This window comes from Loxodonta africana, chromosome 3, assembly GCF_030014295.1.
Source record: "Loxodonta africana isolate mLoxAfr1 chromosome 3, mLoxAfr1.hap2, whole genome shotgun sequence".
Taxonomy (NCBI): domain Eukaryota; kingdom Metazoa; phylum Chordata; class Mammalia; order Proboscidea; family Elephantidae; genus Loxodonta; species Loxodonta africana.
In genome coordinates, this window is record NC_087344.1 from 62,091,454 (window position 1) to 62,113,772 (window position 22,319).

General features: G+C 47.6%; 2 protein-coding genes across 2 annotated transcripts; both read right to left on the minus strand.

The window, feature by feature from the left end:
* Positions 1-1,043: 1,043 nt before the first annotated feature.
* Positions 1,044-12,987, minus strand: GPN2 (GPN-loop GTPase 2). Its single transcript, XM_003415417.4, has 5 exons — positions 11,986-12,987; positions 11,279-11,435; positions 9,357-9,517; positions 7,992-8,122; positions 1,044-4,282 (listed from the first exon to the last, which is right to left on the minus strand). The coding sequence occupies exons 1-5, from the start codon at positions 12,394-12,396 to the stop codon at positions 4,210-4,212; spliced, it is 933 nt and encodes a 310-aa protein (XP_003415465.1). The 5' UTR covers positions 12,397-12,987; the 3' UTR covers positions 1,044-4,209.
* Positions 12,988-13,099: 112 nt separating this feature from the next.
* On the minus strand, positions 13,100-20,213 carry GPATCH3 (G-patch domain containing 3). The gene is made up of 7 exons (XM_003415260.4): positions 19,505-20,213; positions 17,406-17,830; positions 15,671-15,845; positions 15,259-15,318; positions 14,554-14,675; positions 14,318-14,445; positions 13,100-13,508 (listed from the first exon to the last, which is right to left on the minus strand). The coding sequence occupies exons 1-7, from the start codon at positions 19,953-19,955 to the stop codon at positions 13,292-13,294; spliced, it is 1,578 nt and encodes a 525-aa protein (XP_003415308.1). The 5' UTR covers positions 19,956-20,213; the 3' UTR covers positions 13,100-13,291.
* Between the last annotated feature and the right edge of the window lie 2,106 nt (positions 20,214-22,319).

Consider the following 22,319-nt stretch of genomic DNA (forward strand, 5'->3'; position numbering starts at 1 on the left):
CTGTGGACTTTAGGGCCCTACCTCTAACCTAAGCTTCTTTGTCTAGGCTGGAAGCCTTCCCAATTACCTGTGCTCCCTGAGTTAGGAATACTATCATCTCATTGTCTCCAATTCAACTCAAGGAAACACCTGTATCCTAACATCAGTGGTTACCAGTGATGACCAAAAAGGTCCTTCTAAGGCACTCCAGAAGTTATTTACAATTACCCAGTGAGGTCTGTAAGCGAGAGGACCACCTTCATACACTGTCAGTGAAAGGGTGAAGTCACTTTTCTGGAAAGCATTTTGGCAATATGAATAAAAGCTATTTCATTTGTAGAACTTTATCATAAAGAAAAAATAAGAGACTCAACGATTTGGATATAAAGATGTTAATCGCAGTACTATTTACAGTAGCAAAAAATTGGTAATGACTTATAAATAGGTTAAGCATGGAAGTCTGGATAGGTAAACAATGTTATAGCCATACAATGAATTATTATTATGTAGGCATTCTAAAGTAGGCATTCTAAAGGTGTCTCTCTCCACACACACACACACACTTGTTGCAAGAGAAGACAGGAAATTTTATATTTATATATCTCTTTTAAATGGGCTAAATGCCCTGGATTGGCACTTTTTAATGCCACATTCCACTTTAAAATGATATATAATTCAAGGCAACTAGTATGGAATGGAAACCCTGGTGGTGTAGTGGTTAAGTGCTACAGCTGCTAACCAAGAGGTCAGCAGTTCGAATCTACCAGGCGCTTCTTGGAAACTATGGGGCAGTTCTACTGTTCTATAGGGTGGCTATGAGTCAGAATCGACTTGACAGCAGTGGGTTTGGTTTGTTTTTTTTTAGTGGAACATTTTCAGTGAAAGAAAATCTTGTTTTGAGTCTATAAATTTCAAGCATCATAAATGGTCCTTTGTCCCACCAACTCCGGATCTAAAACAATCAACAAAACATTTGCTTTAAATCCTAGAGAAATATAAAACTTTCTAGAAAAAAAAAATTTTTTTTAAGCAGTAACTCCTTCCCCCCCCCCCACTGCCCCCCAGTTCCTGGTTACCACTAATCTGCTTTTGTCTAAGTCTTTATACTTTTTTAAAATAATTTTTATTGTGCTTTAAGTGAAAGTTTACAAATTCAGTCTCTCCCACAAAAACCCATACACACCTTGCTACATACTCCCAATTACTCTCCCCCTAATGAGACAGCCCACTCTCTCCCTCCACTCTCTTTTCGTGTCCATTTCGCCAGCTTCTAACCCCCTCCACCCTCTCATCTCCCTTCCAGGCAGGAGATGCCAACATAGTCTCAAGTGTCCACCTGATCCAAGAAGCTCACTCCTCACCAGCATCCCTCTCCAACCCATTGTTCAGTCCAATTCCTGTCTGAAGAGTTGGCTTCCGGAATGGTTCCTGTCCTGGGCCAACAGAAGGTCTGGGGGCCATGACCACCAGGGTCCTTCTAGTCCCAGACCATTAAGTCTGGTCTTATGAGAATTTGGGGTCTGCATCCCACTGCTCTCCTGCTCCCTCAGGGGTTCTCTGTTGTGTTCCCTGTCAGGGCAGTCATCAGTTGTAGCCAGGCACCATCTAATTCTGGTCTCAGGATGATGCAGTCACTGGTTCATGTGGTTGTGGCCCTTTCTGTCTCTTGGGCTAGTAATCGCCTTGTGTCCTTGGTGTTCTTCATTCTCCTCTGATCCAGGTGGGTTGAGACCAGTTGATGCATCTTAGATGGCTGCTCGCTAGCGTTTAAGACCCCAGACACCACTCTTCAAAGTGGGATGCAGAATGTTTTCTTAATAGGTTTTATTATGCCAATTTTAAGTCTTTATATTTTTAATTGCATACCATATTAACTGAAAAAAGCAAATCACGAAGTAATTATAAAATATCCCACATATATATCCTGTATCCCTACATATGTACAGAAAAATAAAACAAGGAAGTAGGCTATGTATTTATATATATAAAAGTACATTAGAGGTTACAAATATTAGTGATTATTTCTGTGTCATGGTATTATGTATGACTTATAGTTTTCTCTTCAATTTCCAAAACAAAAAGAAACCTTCAGAATGGTTGCCCTGTGGTGGCCATGTTGGAAGATGGTCTTTCACCCCCCATGTCTCAGCCTAAACAGGCTTCGCCAGGAACCCAGCCCTTTCTCCCTCCTGCATTGTGCCGTTCCCTCCCCATCATGTAGGTGTATGCACAAGTGAACAGAAATCTACTTTGATATCAGTGGGAGGCAAACGGAAGCTATTTACCAGAGAAGGAAACACCCTGTTGTCACACTAAGGCCTGAAAATAATGTTGTGGACTATTCCCATTCTTCTCCACTCCATGACTGCAGAGAATAAATGCTGAGGATGCTTGGATACAAGGTCATAAAGCTCTACTGACGCCGTCTAGTCCCCACGCCTGCTTTGCTTTGGTGAGAGCGAGGGCCTCGGTGAGGGGTGCACATCAAAATCTGTGACCACAGCACCCACCTCACACCCTAGCTGATGAAGGATTTGTCCAGCAGTCTGGGCGTCAGGATTCCTGGGCTCCAGGCTCCATAAATGACTCACAGCCAGCCCCAGGCTGCACCTCTTGGCCTCAGTTTCCCGGGCTTGCTCTGTTGACACTCTCCACCTACTGTGCGGGGCGTTAATAGGGCTGACGTGCTTTGAACTCAGATGAAAGAGGCTATGGGGACAGCACCCCAGTTATTATCCCCCGTACAGCCAGGCGTGGGAGCTGAGGTCGCGGCTTTTATACTGTTCCGGGCGCAGGAGCCTCCTCAGAGCCCCTTCACTCTTCTGCCTTGTGCTCTGGCTTCCGAAACTGGGAGGCAAAGCTGTCACCCCCACCCCAATGCCACTTCAGAACAGATTTTACTAAACTGAATTCTCCAAGTGCCCAAACCACCAGTGAATGATCTTCCTCTTGACTGAATGCAGCCATGCTTCCCAGATGCCTAGATTCTTTCTCCTGGTTGGCTACAGAATCTTGGGGATAAGAACTGGGACTTTTCACCAGCAAGCGTATCAAAGGAGGGACACTTGCAATTAGGAAGTCAGCAGAGTGGGCCAGGGGACGGCCAGGCTGATCGAAGTTCTAACTCATCTGTCTCCTCACTATAAAACTGGGCTTGGTAACAGTCCCTATCTTGTGTATCTCTAGGGGCTGCTGTGAGAACCACATGAGGACCATGTGTGTGAAAGCACCTCATAAAATGCCAAGCCCTTCATGTGTTAACAGGCCCGAATATCTGCAAAGAAGACTTGGGACAACAGCCTTCCCTAGTCCATCTGTCACCCTCTGCCGCCAGGCTACAACTGCAAAAGTGAGCCTGGGCTGCCACCTATTGGCAGAAAATATGACCTGCACTCAACCAGATGCAAGACCAGAGGAAGCCAGCTCCAGTATTTTTCAACTTAAGCCATCTGGACAATTTTTACTATACTCTCATAAAACTGTCATATTATATACTTAATATTTCTTCTTTAAATAAACTCACATTATATAAATAATTTCATTTTAAAGTAAGCTTTTAATCACTACTATAAATGGAAAACTAGTAACACTTGCCAAAAATAGAAAAAAACTATAAAATAAATACAATGAAAATAAAACAATGTGTTTAAAATCTAGCTAGAAAGTGCTGCCTGTGAGTGCTCAAGCTTGAGGCTGGCTCCCTGTTAAAACTGATTAAGAAAAGCACAAGACTGGAAACTGAGTGTCGATCGTCTAGTATGATGCTGTTTTCTGGGAAACACTGCCTGCCCTATAGGAAGAAACAGACTCTGGTGAAGAGGCAGCCACTGGAGGGAAGAGAGAGACATTCTTTGTTCTGTCCCGACCCCCTACGCCTGGATGGTTAAAGAAAGTTTGGAAGCCACAGTGAGTAGAAAATAAACTCTTGTAGTAAAGCACATTCCATCATTGCCTGAGTAGGGCCAGTGCTCCATGTACCTGGTGGCAGGGCCCAGAGCTCATGAGCACCAAGGATGTGGGTGGGTGCTCTGCTCGGTGCTGTTTGACACCATGTTTGGCTTTTCCTAAGAGCAGTCCTTTACAGAGCTGTCTTCTCGCCAGCCTCCAAGGTCTGGCTGGGAGGACCTGCTCTTGGTTCTGCAGTCTGCTGAGCCGTCTGCCGCCCACTGGGAGCCTCCACTTTCCCCAGAGCTGTGGTGATGAGTCTTGCTCTCAGGGCCCAGCCTGTGGCTACAGCTGCATGGCTTCCTGCTCCACTGACTGGTCCGAGGGTGTCAGGTACTTCTCCTGGATGCCCAGAGTGCTGCAGGAGGGCCTGTCAAGGCTGATAGCATAAGCAAAGGATGGGAAGCTGGTCTGGGCAGGACCTGACCTCCATGATGCTCGCCCCCCAACCATGTCTGGCATATTCCTGCCAGCCCTCTCCCTTCCTCGTAATTATAGCTTCACGCTACAGGCAAAAGGGGCCAACTGGGCCTGAGAAGCCCCCAAAAGCATCTGGACCCATGTGCTCCTATAGCACGTGCCTCCTCCCCATGTGGCTGATGATCAAAGCACTAACCCTACAGCTTTGGTTCAGTGCACATGCTCTGGAGCTAGACTGCAGGGGTTCAAATCCTGATTTTACCACTCCCTTTTTCAGCTGAAGAGTTGTTGTAAGGATTAAATGAGACAATAAGAATTGCCTAGCGTATCTGGCACAGAGTTGGTGCTCAATAATTATTCGTGACTTCTATTTTTCTGACAAGGGAAGTAACGTACAGGAGCTCAAGGAAAAGTGACAAAATTCCTGCGTGGGCTGTAGGGTGCCTCCTACCCCTCCCTGGGACAGCAGGGGAGTGGAGCAGGAAGTCACGCATCAGATTAACCTGGAAAAAGACCGTAACCCTGCAGATGAAGCACTGTGAGGTTGGCTGGCCTGAGGTCTGGGGTATGACTAGATGGTGGTCAGCCAAGAAATACAACTTAGGACATCATGGCTGTTCTACTAGATGACCCCAATGTCAGAACTGGAAATAACAACCAGGGAGAAATAGGTTTGAACTTGGGGGTGCCGCTCTGCCTCCTTTAACCCACTGCTGTCGATTCTGACTCATAATGACCGTATAGGACAGAGCAGAACTGCCCCATGGGGTTTCCAAGGGTGTAATCTTTCTTCCACAGAGCAGCTGCTGGGTTCAAACTGCTGACCTTTTGGCTAGCAGCCGAGTGCTTAACCACTGCACCATCAGGGCTCCTTCTGCCTCCTCCAGAAGCCCCAATTTCCTCATCCATAAAAGCGGGTTAATGATGATTAAATGAAACCCTGCAAGTGAAGAGCTTGGCCACCAAATGATGCTCTGGGTACCCAGACCTTTCTTTACCATTCATTATGGGGCCATCAATCAAATCCATCTCACTCCCATGGGGACCAGTCAGGGGAACCCCCTTATTTCTGTTTTGCACATGTGCAACCCTACAGCAGTCAGCTGTGGCTCTCGAGTTTAAAAAAATCATAGTCTTATGAACACTCTTCATTAGTGTTAATAAGGATTTTATCAGCTTATTTTGGTTGCAGTTTCTAATTTTTTTTAATGTTTAGGCAATCTTTTCCACCTTCCCCAAATCCTAATTTTTATAGATTCATTAATACTGAACAAGTGCTTTGTCATGTTTCGATTCTCTGTATATGCATTCTTTTCAGGTGTATTAAACAAAAAAACTTTAAAAAAATCCACCTCACCCCTACTCAAAATTACTCTCCGGAACCTGTGCCCCTCGCTTTCATCTTCCTCAGGAGGAACCAGCCCATTCCTGCCCATGTTGGCCCCGAGGATCACTCACTCCCCTTGCTTGACGTGGAATAACCTGAAAACCTTCCTTGTTTGAGGCCTGAAGCTCCGATTCCTGAGCAGGGCACATGAAGCCCCTAATTCTGCCCACCCACCTGTCTCGCCCTGTTGCTGCTCCCCAGCCAGAAGCCCTGACACCTCTGCCCATGAGTCATGCCATGCTACTGGCAACCCCCAAAATGTCTCAGTCCTGAACCCCCACACCTTCGCAATACACTGTTCCTTCTGCCCTCAGTTCCCTTTCCCTCTTAATTAGCCTGGCTAACCCTTGCTTTGAGATGATGCAACTCAAGGGCACAACCTCCCAGAAGCTTTCCTTTCCCCACCACCTCCAGCAGGGCTGACCATTCCCTTCTTGGCCAATCCCCGCCTTATACACACAGTGAAGTCGACTTTAAGTGGGTAGGGTGGGGGTCAGGGCCTAAAATCAGCATAAATGTCTATGATCAAAATTACCCTTGAAAATTCCGTAAACCATTCATTAAATATAGAGTACATGGTTTTGTGAATACAATCCTGTATAATATGTACGAATGCATAAGGTACAATGCGCAAAATATAACTATTTAAATTGCCCCCTTCCGTTTTTTGCTGAGCACATGCAGTTGAAATGTGCCGACATTAACTGCCCGTGTGAGACAGCTCCTTGGTACCTTCATCAGACACTGCACGCTCTATAGCCATTGTTTATGACTTGTCTGTCCCCTGGTGAGCTTTGTTTCTTACGTGCGAGAGGGCCTGACACAGATTAATAAGTGCTGGTTACAATTATTTCCCTTCATGCCCAGGGACTCTGGAGCCCCCCTTTGTGTCTAGCATCCTGTGTTCAGATGCTCTGAGACTATCAGCCTAGAGGGTCTGGACTTCCCTGTCCTGCCTCGTGCATGGCCTGTGACCTGAGGGACACCCTGCCCATGCCCTTGGCTTCACCTCTACTCGTCACTCACCCAGCCCTAGTTCTAAATGTCTAGCTGCTTCCTGGACATCTTCTCTGGACGTACCAGGCCCCCTCACACATAGCACACCTGTCAGCTTCCATCCCTTCCACCCCCAGGACAAACCTGACCCCTCCTCTTAGCCTTGCCTCAGTGACCAGCACAACCACTCACCCCAGAGTCCAAGCCAGAAACATGGAGTCTAAATTTCACTCCACTCCATCTCTCCCACAACCAGCCAGTCACTAACTCTCGCAGTCTCACTGCTGTGTACCATCAAGTCAATTCTGACTCATAGCAATCCTATGTCGGACTCCTAGTCTAATACCTTAATACTTTCCTAGTCCACACCCTTCTTTCTACTCTCACTGTAAATGTTTCATCCCTTCATCTCTTCTCACCTAAAGAGAAAGCAAACTCTCCTGTTCCCAAGCGCATCCCTCAAATGCATTTTCCCAGTTATGAACTGAACTGTGTCCCCTAAAAATAGGTGTTGTAAATCCTACTATACCTGTGGTTACGATCCCATTTGGGAAGTTGTTTTGTTATGTCAACAAGGTGGTATTAGTGTAGGATGTGTTTTAAGTCAATCTCTTTTGAGATATAAAACAGATTAAGCAAGAAGCGAGCACAGATGGGGGAAGATAGATGCCAGGTCACACGAGATCTCCAAGAAACAGAAGCTGAAAGACAGAGAAAGCCCTCCCCTGGAGCTGGTGCCCTGAATTCGGACTTCTAGCCTCTTAAACTGTGAGAAAATAAATTTCTGTTCCTTAAAGCCACCAATTTGTTGTATTTCTGTTATAGCAGCACTAGATACCTAAGACACACACTCAGAGGCTTTTTTCTAAAATATATATGTAATCAGGCATTCAACAATACTAGGCTGGCTCCCCACTGCCCACTTACGAGCTGAAGTCCATGCTCTTTAGCAGGGCACTCGGCTCTCCATCGTCAGCCTTGCCTACCTCCCCTTCACACTCAACACACCAAGCAACCTAGCCCCCTGTACTTCTCCCTGCCCCCTCATTTCTGGGGCTCTGTATTTGTTGTTCCTTCTAATCAATTTCCTCCCTCCTCCTCAGGTACAGCCAACTGAAGCATGTGAACATGAAAGACAATCACCAGGGAGCCTGACGGGTCAACATGAAATCAGCCATCTATAAAGCTGTGGCTATCCCTGAGCCCCATGTCTCACCCTCTTGGCTGTAGCCAGGAAGAGGGTAAGGCTAGAGAGCAAGGATACGAGGAGAAATGGAAGTCGGCTCCCACTGCAGCAGACATCATGGCCTCCAGACTTCGCTGCTCTTGGACTCCGAAGCAGTAGCCATTGGCTTTATCCGCAGCCTGCAGCACTCGCTGGATGCTCTCCTTGTCCTGGGTGGGGAAGACAGAAACAGCTCCGTGAGTGACAAAAGAGGTGTGCAGGACTGAAGCTGTACCAAACGGGTCACACTCTACCAACACACCACCCTGGATCTTGCCTCCTGATGCCTTTCTACACACAGCTTCCGTGGCCTGGCGTCCTTACACCCCCAGTGGTCTGGCTAAATCTCACCTTCTCTGGTCACCAGCCCACCCAGATCAGAACAGATACACCCCCCTTATGCACACCCACACTGCCTTGGGTTGCTCCCTCTGGTAGCTCTGATCTTGCCATCTTTTTAAAAAAATATTTTATTGTGTTTTCGGTGAAGATTTACACATTTTAGGTTCCCATCCAACAATTTCTATGCAAGTTGTTCAGTGACATTGGTTAGATTCCTCACAATGTGTGAACATTCTCATTATTTCCATTCTGGTTGTTCCATTTCCATTAATCTAGTTTCCCTGCCCCCTTACATTCTCATCTTCGTTTTAAAGTAATTGTTGACTGGTTTGTAGATCTTAGAAATGCATATTAACTCATCTACCTCCTCTTCTTGACCATGTGCCCCTTGAGGTCAGGGACTTGTTTAGTGAGGCATCTCCAGCCTGGTACAGTCCTTAGCTAACAGCGGGCACTCAGTAAACATCCATGTTATGTAACCTGGCCGTAACTATTTCCTCATCCATACGGTAGCACAGTGGTTAAGAGCTACAGCTGCTAACCAAATGGTCAGCAGTTCATATCCATGAGGGGTTCCTTGGAAACCCTATAGAGAAGTTCTACTCTAGCTATATGGTTGCTATGAGTTGGAATCAACTTGACAGCAACGGTTTTTTTTTTTTTTTTTTACTAACAGTGGTTAAGAACAGTCCATACCTCACAAGATAAAATATATATATATATATCACAAGATAGGAAGGGACAAATTAAGATAATGCATGTTCAGTCTTTGGCACAGTGCTTGGCACACAAAAAGCCTTCAGTAAGTGTTAGTTGTTACAGTTAACGTTACAGGGTTCAACTTTTTCATTTTAGAGGAGAAAGGTGTGGCATTAGAAAAAGAAACAAGTTAGCTCAATATAGAACAGACAGGGTCCAAGTCTGCTCACCCTCTTTACTAGAATCCTGCCCACCACAGTCCCTGATCCTGAAACCAAGGGGACCCAAAAATAGTCAGACCTGGGACAAAGACCACTGTCTGGGTCCACAGCCAAGGGGAAGAGGCCTCCTAGTTCCCAGTACCTGGATGTTTAGAGGAATGAAGGAGACCAGGCTATAGTCTTCAATGAGCTGCACCAGTTTCTCGTTGAGCCGGCGGTAGTGGCAGAAGAATGGGTCGGAGGTAAGGTGGTCAAGCAGGTAGGAGAGGTCCAGGACCTCTGTGTAATAGTCCAGGTTGAAGGCTAAAGTGAGAGATTAGCATTGAGAAGCAGCTGGCATCAGGCCAAAGACTCGAGGAGCACACTTTCTTCCTTTGCTTTCATTCATTCATTCATTCAACCAATACTGAGGCAGTGAAATGAGGTAAGAAGAGAATATTTGGTTTTACCTACGAGCTCTGCCATTTACCAGCTCTGCTTACCTCATGGGGCTCTTGTAAGGATTAAACGTGATTAACTCCAGTACAGACAAATGTTTGACTAATGACAGTAAGTAATGACAGTGAACATGTACCAAGAATCGTGCTCGAGCTGGAGCCAGAGTGGTGAACATGGTCCCTGCTTCATGGAGCTCACAGATAGGTAGTATCCCTAGGGCTTGGCGCACAAACTGTAAAGACTCCATAAAATCTGTTGCTGTCGAGTCGATTCCAACTTATAACAACCCTATAGGACAGAGTAGAACTTCCCCATAGGGCTTCCAAGGAGCAGGCTGATGGATTTGAACTGCCGACCTTTTGGTTAGCAGCCTGAGCTCTTAACCACTGCACCGCCAGAGCTCCATAAATGCTGACAAAATAGCAGGGTGGCCTCTTGGGTAAATCACTTTCCCTTTCTGGACTTGTTCCTTCTCAATATAAAATAAAGAGGCCAGGGTAGACAATTCTGAGGTCCCCGGTTCTGGTCTAGGAATACAAACTTCCTGCTAGGAGAAGGTAAGTGCCACTCCACCTCCTGCAACTGTCCATCTCTGTCTGGAAAACTAGAGCAGTTGGGCTGCTTGCCAGGTCTGCCCCAAAGCAAGCTGGGGGAAGCAGGCAGACAGAGATCCGGCAACTCCCTGCCTCTGCCTCCAAGCTTAAGAAGCAATTGGCTGATTAGAAATTGACTTCCCCGATCTTACAAGAAAGGATGCACTAGGCATTCCAATACACACTTGCTGGATTGCCTGACAGGTACATTTCTCCCTAAGAATTAAGAAACTGGGGCCACGTACACTTGGGACTGGATTTCATCTAAGCTAACATACTAGCTATGTGATCGACCTTGGGCTAGTCATATACTATCTCTAGGCCTCAGTTTGCTAATCTCACAAGAGCAGTGTCTTATGTGAATGACTGGGAAGAGTCAGAGCTAAAGGGGTCTAGGACCATCATGTAGCCATCTGGGCTGGAGGCTATGAAGGGGGAGACGAACTTAGGAAGATTATATATCTGAGTAAAAATAAAACAGGGCTTCTGTGCTTGGCAAGAGAGGGACCAGGACCATGGGCTAAGGAGGCCCCTACGAGGAGCTGACATACCTCGTAGGGCAGCCAGTCAGCCTTCTTGGAGGAGGCCCCTCGTTTGTCAATTTCCTAACAACTTTTTTCCTTGTTCAGTTCTGGTCATCTCAGCTATCTTCTCTAGGTTCCTTTGTGGCTGGAGATACTATCTAGGGTGCTGATGCTCCTAGCTTAGCAGAGCACTAAGTGCTGGCTATTGGGCCCCTGCCTCATATCAGCTTGCTTCTCCCTCAAGTCTACCCCACTTTGACAAATGGAACCCCCATATATCCACTGGCTGGGTCTGAAACCTGAGTCATCCTTAATTCTTCTGTCTCCAAAACCCAGAACATTATCTGGCACAGAGTGGCCCAAAATAACTGGGAGAGGTCAGAGCCTGCCTGTGGCTATTATCATCAGGCCATGCATGGTCTGAAGCTGCTTCTTCTAGCTGACATCTGTGCTTCACTCCTGCCCAGCTGCTGCCCTACTCCTTGCCTGGCGGGATCAGGGGCCCTTACCCAGCTTCCCATAGTGTTCAATGAGATCCATCTTGGAGAGGAGGTTGACATGGGGCAGCTCCACATGCAGCATGGTGGCCAAGGAGGTACACAGTACTGAAATGAACTTGGCTGGGTCTGTGCAGTAATGAGAATCCACAAGGTGGACGGCAGTCAGCTGGGAGGGAAGGAAGAGAGAGTGAGAGCAGGAAGGCACGGAATGTTAGGGCCTCTCTCTCTCAGCAGACTGGGAGCTCCTGAGGACAGAGTGCAAGCCTTCCCCATTAGTCTTCCTGCTTCTGTTTTGTACTAATATCCACCCTAGTTTCCTCCTCCCAGGGGATATGGAACATTTTTTCTTATAAGATGCCCTGCATCGAGCCACCCAGTGAGCAACTGGTTCACTTCCCAATGCATATGACTCCATTCTTCACCCTTATTTTTGCCTGCCAACTCACATTACCATACCACTGCCCACATAACCCCTTCCATACTTGCAATAACCCAGAGTTCGATAATACCCATTTTACAGATGAAAAAACTGAGGTTCAGACAGGGAAACTGACTTACCCAGGACCACATAGCAAGTCAGTGGCAGAGCCAGAACTCGAACTCACACCTGTTTTACTACAAAGCAACTCGGCCCCGCTGTGTGACACGGGGACGTGGCATCTGCCCTCCTCCCTAAGCCTCATCTGCACAATGGGCCTGCCTGACCCAAGACGCACCCTGAGGTCCCACTGCGCCATCTGCGAGAAGATGCTGCGCAGGGCGCCGTGGTGTGTGCAGAGCTCCACCTGGCCGGGGCAGTCGAAGAGGAAGTAGTGGTCGCGGAGGGGGCTGAGCTTGGCACGCAGCCAGTCCAGGTTGGCCTCCAGGTATTCCATGCAGTAAAGCAGGCCGCCATTGGGCCCAAGCTGCAGGGCGTCCATCACGTCAGCCAGCCCCACCAGCTCTCCCACATCCACAGCGCACTCGTACGGTAGCCCCTCGTTAGCCGGGTCCAGATTCACCACGGCCACGCGCCGGCCCAGAGAGCGCAGGAACTCACTCATGCCCAGGCAGTACGTGGTCTTCCCCGAGCCTGGCGGGCCAATCACCACCTGCCCGAAGGCTGTGGTCGGGGAGGCCCCCGCCATGGGCAGAACGCGGCTGCGTGCGGAGCAGAGCGGCCTAGCGGGAAAACGGCGCAGGAGCTGGGCAAACCACGAGATATGAGGGCGAGGGGACCCCCAACGCGCACTTCGCTGAAGGCCCGCCGGAAGTCCTAGGGGCCGCCTAGGCAGAACAGCCCAGGGGCCGACCGATGCAAAAGGAACAAAGAGACCGGCACTCGACTTCCGGGCGACGTCGGAAACGGCAGGGCCGGGAGAGGAAGTCCCGCCCACACGACGGCGACGCAGAGCGGCAGGGGCGTGGCCAAGCAGCCGTGGTTTTCCCCACTAAGGGATGGGCCAAGGTGGGGCCTCGGGAGGAAACTGAGTTTTCCCGACCTTCTTCCAGGCCCACGTTAGAAGAGAAACAGAAAGATCTAGTCGTAAACTTTATTCTCCTTTTACGTCGCAGGCCTGGGCCTCCTCCTGCGGAGTCTCAGCTGTCTGGTCCGAGAGAGGGACAGAGGAGTAGCGGCAGTGGACGCCCCAAGACCATCTCTTTCGGGCCCACAAATCGTCTTCCTCATCCGGTTCCCTTTAATTCTCTTTTTGGGCTTCTTGGCGACTCCTTCATAGCTCCCGAGGAAGGGTGTGCTGATAACCTTGGTTAATCCAGTTTTTCAAAGTACTGGGGAGGCAAAAGGGGCAAGCCCAGAGGAACTAGGGTTAGGAGACCAGTGAAGAGAAAGGGGCAGGTAGGGGGCTTAAAAAAAAAAATGCCCTTGAGGTAGAGAACCAGAAGGCAAGTTGAGAACAGGGCACTCTGAACAAGGTGCATTCTGTCTGCTGCAGCGACTTCTTTCTAACCGGTAGATACAGCTGGGCAGAGATGGGATCTTGCAGTTATGAGTGATCCTGACCAAGGAAGCCCCTGACCTTGTTACTTGGGTCCTGAGGCACTGTCCAAGGCACAGCTGGAGGCCCTCACAAAGGCCGTATCTGTCCGAAACTTCATACTAGTGGGTGGCTGGCGGCGGAGCAATGACTCCTGCTGGTCCTGGGGCAGGGGCTCATCATAGATTGTGGAGATGAGCCCTAAGCCAGTTCCACGGGGCCTCTTCAGTTGCCCAAGTGGCTGTAGCTTCTCTCCATGGTACCTGGATAAAGAACTCTCAGTGAGAGGGCTACTGGGCTACTGTCTCTCAGAGCCCAGTAAAGGGAATAGGAAGGGACAGGGAAATAGCTACAATATACCTGGTTTGTCCCAAAGGCAGAACCCTTAAATCTGGATCTTCATTCTTTAGCTCCCTCATCTATCCATTAACAGTGCAAGCATCCAAGGCCTCACATACTGCTTTCATTCTGTTACCACTCTGCTCAAGGACTATCAGTGACTCCCTAAGGACAATCACATTAAATCAAGTCCCATCTTCTCAAACTGAGGGGTAGGGGGAAGGACTCTCACAAGGAATCAATAATTCAGGCAGTCCCAGGGTTACTGACAAGATCCATTCCTAACGGTGGCTTTAAGTTGAATTTGTAAGTCAGTAACAGGAGCATACAGTTCTCATTCAGCCTCACTTTAGTGCCAGAAAAGGCTCAAACCCTTTTCAATGATTTAAAAGCTGCACGTGCAGCAAAAGAAGGTGATTATGATGAAGGATTTATTGCAGTGGGGGGTTGGTTCACTTGTTTCAAAGTGAGGGCAAGTTTACATGATTCTAGAGGACAAGTACAAGTTGTCGGTAAGTTGGACGTTCATAACGCAGGGACTGCTGTACTGTTAAGCCTTAAAGCCTAGTCTAAAAAAAAGACAAAGTACCAGACCTACTTTTTCCTTCTAATTCTCTTTTGAAGTTCCTCCAGTAGTCCCCAGCACCCATCCCAAAACTAGTGGGAAGATGGAAACCAAGGTATAGCCGAAAGGCTGGTTCAGGCCCCCAGGAAGCCCCACGGCCACACTCACCCTAATCCACGCTTGCATCTGGGGTGCTGGCCGTCACTATCCAAGGCCTCAGGCACCCCCGAGCACCTGCTACCCAGGCCCTGGCCCTCAGCCCAGCCCTGCCGTTCCATCACCTTTCGCCCAATGCCCTGCAGAGGAAGAGACAAGACTCAGACAGGGTTCTTAGAGGGGAAAGCAAAGAATGGGGGTAGGGAAAGAAAAGAGAGGGGGGTTAATTGAGTTGGCACAATGCTCACCTTGGTGTGGCGCTCAAAAGTGCCCACCTGGCACTCAATCACGGAACCATGCTCCTGGCCATCTCGTAGTCTCCGTTCCAGACGCATCTGGACAGAGTCTCGGGCATCTTTGTCTCCACCATCTAAGAAACCAGAACCCAGTTTGGGGGCCGGTTCTTCTCAGCAGAAGGCAGGGAAAATCAGGTTTCTAGAACCCCCTCACAAGATTTACTTATTTATTTTTATGGAGCTCTGTTATATTACCTTATCTTGCTCAGTAGCCTGGGAGTTGGCCAAGAGTAGGAACTATGTCTCCACTCTTTGATAGATGAGGAAATTGTGGTGAAGAGAAGTCACAGAGCCAACAAATGACAGAGCTGAGATTAGAATCCAGGTCAGTTTTGACTCCAGAATCTCAACTCTTAACCAGAGCCTGGGCTCTTGACCATCCTGCTCTTCCAGGGCCTGCCCACCAGACCCAGAGCTCCCTGAGCGCTGTCCCCAGGTGTCCTTCCTCCTCCACAAAGCTTATGAGGCTCTACCCACAATCGGCACTGAATATACCCAACTAGAGATGTTTGGTTTTAAGAGAAACTCTTTCAGTGGGCTACCCCAAGGGATGGTCCCTTCCCCACCCTGTCTCAGTCTCTGCTACGCAGGTCTGACTATGTCACAAGGCTGGGTCATCAGTTCTACCTCCCAGTACTACAACCCCTGGCCCATTACCTCTGTCGTAGTACACACTCATGTCCACGTCCCAGTCATCAGCTGTCTGTTCATCAAAGTCTGCAGAGACATAAAAGCATGCAGAAGAGTGGGGTAAGGATGCTCAGTTCTGTTAAGAGCTAAATCTAGAGTCAGATACATGTTTTAGAACTTGGGGCTTTTGTTTGTATTTTTAAATCTCTCCTCTGAGGAGAGGGTCATTCAGAATTGGGGCTGGCATTTTTCCTCCACCCCACTGATCCCCCCACCCCTAAAAAGAATGATTAGTTCCTCCTAAAAAATAAAGGTAAACCTCTTCCTTAGCTTTTTGTTTGGACTCACTGCCAGGGAACATACCGCATGAAACAGAGAGCCCCAAGAGAATGCAGCAGGTACTGTCTGGGTGCAGTGCCCGTCTGGGTGCTTGCATTACCTCCTTCTTCCTCCTGCCAGAACTGGGCGTCAGTGTAGAACACCAGGCCAGAGCCACCCTTCTCCCACTGGAGCTCGATCTCCTCCTCAAAGAGCCGCTCAGTTGTCCGCTCCTGCCTGGTCACATCCTCATGCAGCGCTTCATGCCGCTCCCATTCCTCACACCGGTCATCGTCCTGGTGGAAGGAGGGACAGGAGAGGTCACCTGTTGCTCTGGCTTCCTGACCTCATGCCCAGAAGGGCAGCTCAGGACACAGGCGTCATGTGAAGCTGGCCCCTTGGCTCCATTCCTTCACATTTCTCTGAGAAGCAGTACGAATTTGGCCCTGGAGGCCTGGCCCAACGTATCTCCATCCCTTGTTTCTCAACATACTTTGCCCTTTCCCCCGCAAGCCTGACCCATTCCCGTCTCTGCATTTTTGGCCATATTGTTTCCCCTGCCTGAAATATCTGCCCTCCTCTCCTCTACTGAGTTGAACCCTCCTCATCCCTCAAGTCCTACAGTCTACACGAAGCCTGCCTACACTCGGGCCCACAGCGCATTCTCCAGTCTCTGCACGACTCGGTGGTAATCAGTATGTACTGTCTGGTCCTCTACACATTGTTTCACAAGGAAAGGAGAAAGAACAAAAACTAACACTGCCTACTGTGTGACTTGCCCTTCATATAACATCCCAACAACCCTGTGAAATAAGTACCATTACGGCCATTCTGCATATGAGAAAACCTAGCTTCAGAGAAACAGTGAATCACTCAAAATAGTACACCAAAAGAGAGTGGCAGAGCCTGTGTTCAAACCGAGGTTGCCACACCATGCAGCCTCTCCAGGTGCTGGGACTCTCTTTACTGAGATTTGAGGCTTTTTGAAGGCAGGAAATAGGTCTTAGCATGTCTTTGGAATCCTGGACAAGCTCCTGGCTTATAGCTGCTTGACTGGACTTGTGGAATGATGGGATAACGCTCAGCTCAAAACTGTGTGGGTCCCTGTTCCCGTTAAATCCCTAAGAGGCTTCAGAATCACTGCTGCAGACCAGATGCTGGCAAAAAGTCAGGGTAGTACCACACTAAGGATGTAGTTCAAACGTGTTAACAACGCTGGGCTGGGAACTTTGAAGACATGGATGAACTATTTTTATTTAGAGTATAAATAAATGCATTAAAAAAAAGTTTCCCCAACAAATCACAGCTCACCTGATTTTATGGATGGACAACCAAGTTTAGAGAAAGGAGTGGAAAAAATGTCTATTTCACCGATAACAAGGTTAGAGTGGAGGCTAGTGTTGAATCCACAGACCCAAGGTCAGAAAACAGAATTGACTTCTCAACTATATATGAAAGCACATGGAGGTTAGAGACCCAGCGAGGGGGACTGGCTTCACATCTCAGCTCTGTCTCTACTTTCTGAGATGGTCTGAGAGAAGTCACTGCACATGTCTTGGTTGGCAGGTTTTCATTTATGAAATGGGACCCTCTTTTCATTCTTTCTGAAGGAATGAAAAGGGAACCCCTCTGAGAATCTTCTGATAATTGTTGTGGATTCCCTCCCTAAAGAAATGCATATATGTACATGCAAATGCAGTATTACACTCAATGTCAGGGAGTTCTCATACTCCTTCGAACCTCCTGAGGACCCCAGGTTAATTAGGAACTCTTGTAATATACAATTAAAGCTTGGTATTCTTAATGCTCTGGCCTCTCCAAGCTGCCAGCAAGGATAGGTGCCTCACTGTACTCACATCATCTGAGGGAGACTCGTCCTCCTCCTCCTTTTCCCCTTCTTCTTCTGGCCCTCCACAAGGGCTGGCTGGTGTATCTACCAGGCAGGCTCCCTGGGGTATTTCCTGACCCTCTGCCGTGTACACAAGCTCTTCCTGTTCCACAGTCTCCGAGTCCTCGTACTCAAAGGGCACATTGCCATAACGCCGGGAGGAACCTGTCTTGGGGAACTGGAGCTGCAGCTGGGTGATGATTCGGGGCGGTAGGCGGCAGGCCCGGATGAACTCCAAGAAGACCCGCAGGGGAGTCCCCACATTTCCATTGGGCATCAGCACCGGTGGGTTCAGCTCCGGCAGTTGTCTCAGATCAGCCAGGGTGAAGACTTTGCTCTTGGCCTTCTGACTCTGCAGCTCTTTCCGGGTCTTGAAGGGAAAGGAGTCCAAATCTTGGGAAGGAGAGAGAAGAATGGATCTTGAAATCCAGAAAGCCTCCAGCAACACTTGGGCCAGAAATTGGTCAAAATTTAAATTCCTTAGCCTAATGCTGTTCTTCTCTTTCCAACATTCCAGAGTCCCCTCCTCCCCTCCCTGGCCAAACCCACCTAGCAATTTCTTGCCATTTCTCATCATCTCAGACAAACACACAAGGTTTTCCATATCTGGTTCCTGCTGACCTTTCGAGCCTCAACTGCCACCAACTCCCACCCCTTTCACACCCCCATACCACGTATTCCAACCACACTGAATGATTTAACATGTCCTGAAAGTTTCATGGGCTTTCACTGCTCTGTGTCTTTGCAAATGACCCAATAAGTTAGTACCTAGAAGATCACCTAAATAAGCCTCTCTCCTCTTTTTTTTTCTTTTCTGCATTACTGTGGTAAAATGAGTTTTATGTGGCCTTTTGCTCTGGTTCTTTGGAAAAACAGCTTGAGAGATTTTCTCTCTAAGCCCCAAGCAGTTACCTTTGCCCTAGTTTTCTACCCTGGTGGGCTTGTTTCTTTTGTCCAGGCTGATTGACATTTCCTGCATAAACTGTAAACCACTGGTAGTTTGATACTTTTTGTCTGGCCTGCGCTGCAGCTTCCTCTGTGACTGGTCAATATACTTATGTAAATGAAGTGACTGTAGCCTACTAAGCAAATGAAGTGTCTGTGGCCTACCAAGAAGGCCATACCTTAAAATTGACCAGGAGTTTGCTAGTATATGTAGCCAAACCCATAGAGGTTGGCAGACAGAAAGAAAAGAAGGAAGCAGAAAGGAGAAAAGGCAAAAGAGGCAAGAAGACAGAAAAAGCAGAAAGAGGCAAAGAACCTCCTAAAAGAGCTGTAACACAGGTCAAGGGCTGTAACACTGAAGACAGCAAGAGGCCCAGAGGGGGCCCAGTGGCAGAGCCAGCATTGACAGGACCAGAAGGAGCTGTGTGCCAGAGTCACTGGTGACAGCAAGCAGGCAGAAGGCAGAGAGGCCTGTCCCGAGGGGGCTGAAAGGATTCCTACAAGGCTGAGAGGGGGCAGGCTGAGAGGGGGTGGGCTGAGAGGGGGCATGCTCAGCAGAGAGAAGGGCTGGCTTCCTTGCACAGCGAGAGAAGCAAAGAAAACTGTCCTGCACTAAAGAAAGAAGGGAGATGCTCTCCACTTCAGGGAAACCTTCCAGACCTTGCCTACATGTTTCCTGATCCCAAGTTGTACCCTGTTACTTCTTTAATACGCCACTTAAGTATGGCCTGTGAGTTCTGTGCGGCCATTGCAACAGATTATTGAAACCATAAGAGAAGGAGAGAGTGCCCTGCGAGGGATGAATGGTGTCAAAACCGGTAAAAAGGTTGGAGAGTGGAGGTATGTTTGACTACCACCTCACAGGGATCAGCCTTGGGCTGACCTTGATTCTCATCATCTCCCCTGAAGTTAGACAGGCTCTGATGCTACTACTACCATTTTACAATTACACTCAAGTTCAAGTTGAGCCTAAAGCTCTGTCCAGAAATGCAAGAAATGACCTAAACTATTAATGAGTCGGAACCAGAAAGTGTGATTTATTCTTATCACTCCCTACTTCCCAGGAAAGGTGCCTCTGTTCCAGGAGCCGTTGTCCCTGTCTGTTGTCTTTCTCATTCATACCTGATGCCTCGGTAGGTAGCCGAAGTCTGCGGATGAGACAGCGACCCGGCAACCAAGTCCCCTGAGAATCCAGCCACTGGCGGCCCGAGTACATGCGAAGAAACCTCTGGGCCTGAGCCGCTCCGCGTATGGAGATGACGCAGCAGCAGGTGCGAGTCTGGACCGGAGCCGGGTCCCGGGCGGAGAGAGCACGGGCATCGGCGTCCGAAGTCTGAGCGAGAACCTGGCCCTCAGCGGCAGGATCGATGGGAGCTAGGGCAGAGTCGGGAGCAGCCCGAGGAGGGGTTAGCTCAGGCCGATGCCGATAGTGGAAACAGAGGAAGCCACCGCCGCGCTGTTCCCGGAACTGGCTAAAGTAGCTCCGTAAGTGAGCCGAGCGCAACTCCGCGGGAATACCGCTCACTACCAAGTAAAAGGTCTGCTCCGCCTCTGCTTCGCTGGGCGCCGCCATCTTGGGTTGTCACATGATCTGCTGGAACCAACTCTCGCAAGAACCTCGCGAGCCGTAATGAGGCTTCTTGCGTAGCAGTATCTTGAGACTCACTATTGGTTAGCCGGCATTGTTTGGATTTGCAACAGGTAGTTGGCAAGGTGGGTTTTAGTGGGGAAGGACCTGGGGAAAACTTCGGGGCGATTTGGAAAAACTCACCTGAGAGATGAGATTATAAAGTTCTTTCCTAAGGCTCTGATGAGGATCAACTAAGAAGCCTGCGGGAGGGGCAATTTTTAAGATTCGCTGTTGGGGATTTCCCAAAGCTGATCTCAGTTCTTCCTCATTTCAGAGCCTTTTCAGCCATTTTTTCTTCCGAAACGTATTGACCTCCCACGAATCAGTAAGAAAAAAACATAGAAAAATAGGCCGAAGATATTTCACAGAACAGGAAACAGGCACGTCTAATTAACGATGAAAGGTTAATCAGCGTCATTAATCATCAAGGAAATGCGATGAGACCTACTTCACGTGCACCAAGTTGGCAAAAATTAAAAAAAAGTCCTCAAGTGTTGGTGACCATGTGGAGCAACTGGAGCTCTCATGTACTTTTGGTGTGAGTGCAAACTGGTAAACCACCTTGCAAAACAATTCGGCATTATCTCTAAAGCTTAAGGTGCACATAGCTTTGACCCACATGCTTATCAGAATACTTATATATAAATATTCATAGCTGGAGTGTCTGTAAAAGCAAAAAATTGGCATTTAGTACTAATAATTTCCGATATATTGAATGAAGAAGCAAGTCGCAAAATACATGCAGACTTACTTCATTTTATGAAGTTCAAAAAATAAAAACTAAAAATATTTTTTAGGGATACATAAATAAATATGTTGTAAAACCATAAAGAAAAGCAAAGGAATGGTTAGACTAACCCAAGATTCAGTGTAGTGACTATGGGGGAAAGTGAACTTGGAAGTTAATGGTAAAAATGTTCTATGAGACAGTGATGAGGGTTTGTTGTACTCTTACTCCTTATACTTTACATATATTTTATAATTTTTTTTTTTACACAACATATAATAAAAACTATCCTAAAAGAGAAACGTAACTCGTATTTTGAAAAGCAAGTGGTTACTTTGGTGATCACAAATATACACCCATAAAATGAAGAAAAATAAGTGTGAATGAGTGGTTGGATCGTTGTGGGTAGGAACAACATACATGGGTTATAAAAAAGTGCTGTGTATCTGCTGGAGTTACCGCAAATTGCGGATTCGAGCTGCCTGCTGCAAAGCCAATACTGAGACAGGAGGAGGTAAGCAGCGAGAGGGCTTTATGGAATACCAGTATTCAAGAGATAGAGGGGGTTAGATTTCTCCCAAATTCTGTCTAATTTTAAAGAGCTAGCAGAAGGGTTTTATAGGGGGAAAGTTAGGGTTTTTCAGCACGTAGCCCACAGATGGTCTTATACATCATAAAACAACTACAAGAAACTATTAAACTAAAGATATTCATGTCAGACATCTGGACCCTAATCTGTATGTTTGTAACACGCTGAAAAAAACTCACATAAGAATCTCTCGGCTAGTGGAACTGTTCTGCCAAGTCCACTCTGGCTGAGATAGGGAGCAAGAAAGAAAGTTGCAGATTAAAAATGTCAGGCAGCTTTTGTAGCTGCCGTCTTGCAGGCTGAAGGCCGTTTCTCAAGAGAACAAAGAAGAGAGACCAAGGCCACAGGAGCTGAGAGAGCTCCACACCCCTTTGGAAGAGACCGGTGCAGCTGGTGCAATAAAAAATGATTTTAGAGATTACTTAGCGCATCATTATGGCATTAGTTATGTCAAGCTCTCCATCACCCATTGTGAATAGGAGAAAACATGTTGTAAGGTATTAGGGTGTTTGCTATGTTAAGTGGAACAGGCTGGTGAGCCACGTCTTGAACAGAACCTGTGCCATTTTCCAAAGACTAGAGATTAGTCACCGCTTATACAGCTATACTAAAACAAAGGAAGATATATTCCCTCTACTTTAATATTAAAACACTGGAAAGAATGTACTTTCTCTACTTCACTGGTGTTAGTGTAAATTGGTACAGTGACTTTGGAAAACTGGCAAAGTCTACTAAGTTGAACATACATTCTCGTTCTTGTTTTATAGCAAAATAACTGCATACATCTGTGCAGCAAAAGACCTGTGCAAGAAGGATCCTAGTAGGATTATTTATAATAGCCCAAAATGGGAAACAACCCAAATATTCATCAACAGTATAATGGATAAATTGTGGTTTTAATGGGATGCTTTTTTTTACCACAATGAAAGTGAATGGATTACTTCTACCCAGAGCAATAAAATGAATTTCACAGGCATAAAAATGTTGAGTG

Bases quoted from the DNA above. Each gene is read 5' to 3' on its own strand.
- GPN2 (XM_003415417.4), bottom strand. From the start codon at position 12,396: ATGGCGGGGGCCTCCCCGACCACAGCCTTCGGGCAGGTGGTGATTGGC. The intron at 9,518-11,278 runs GTAAGGGCCCCT...CTCTCACTTTAG, and splicing joins TGAACACTATGGGAAGCTGG to CCTTCAACCTGGACTATTAC. The intron at 4,283-7,991 runs GTATCCTTGCTC...GCCCTCCTGCAG, and splicing joins GCCGACTTCCATTTCTCCTC to CACTCTGGGCATCCAGGAGA.
- GPATCH3 (XM_003415260.4), bottom strand. From the start codon at position 19,955: ATGGCGGCGCCCAGCGAAGCAGAGGCGGAGCAGACCTTTTACTTGGTA. The intron at 17,831-19,504 runs GTATGAATGAGA...CTCCTTCCCAAG, and splicing joins GCTACCTACCGAGGCATCAG to ATTTGGACTCCTTTCCCTTC. The intron at 14,676-15,258 runs GTAATGGGCCAG...CTGGTTTCTTAG, and splicing joins GAGTGTGTACTACGACAGAG to ATGGTGGAGACAAAGATGCC.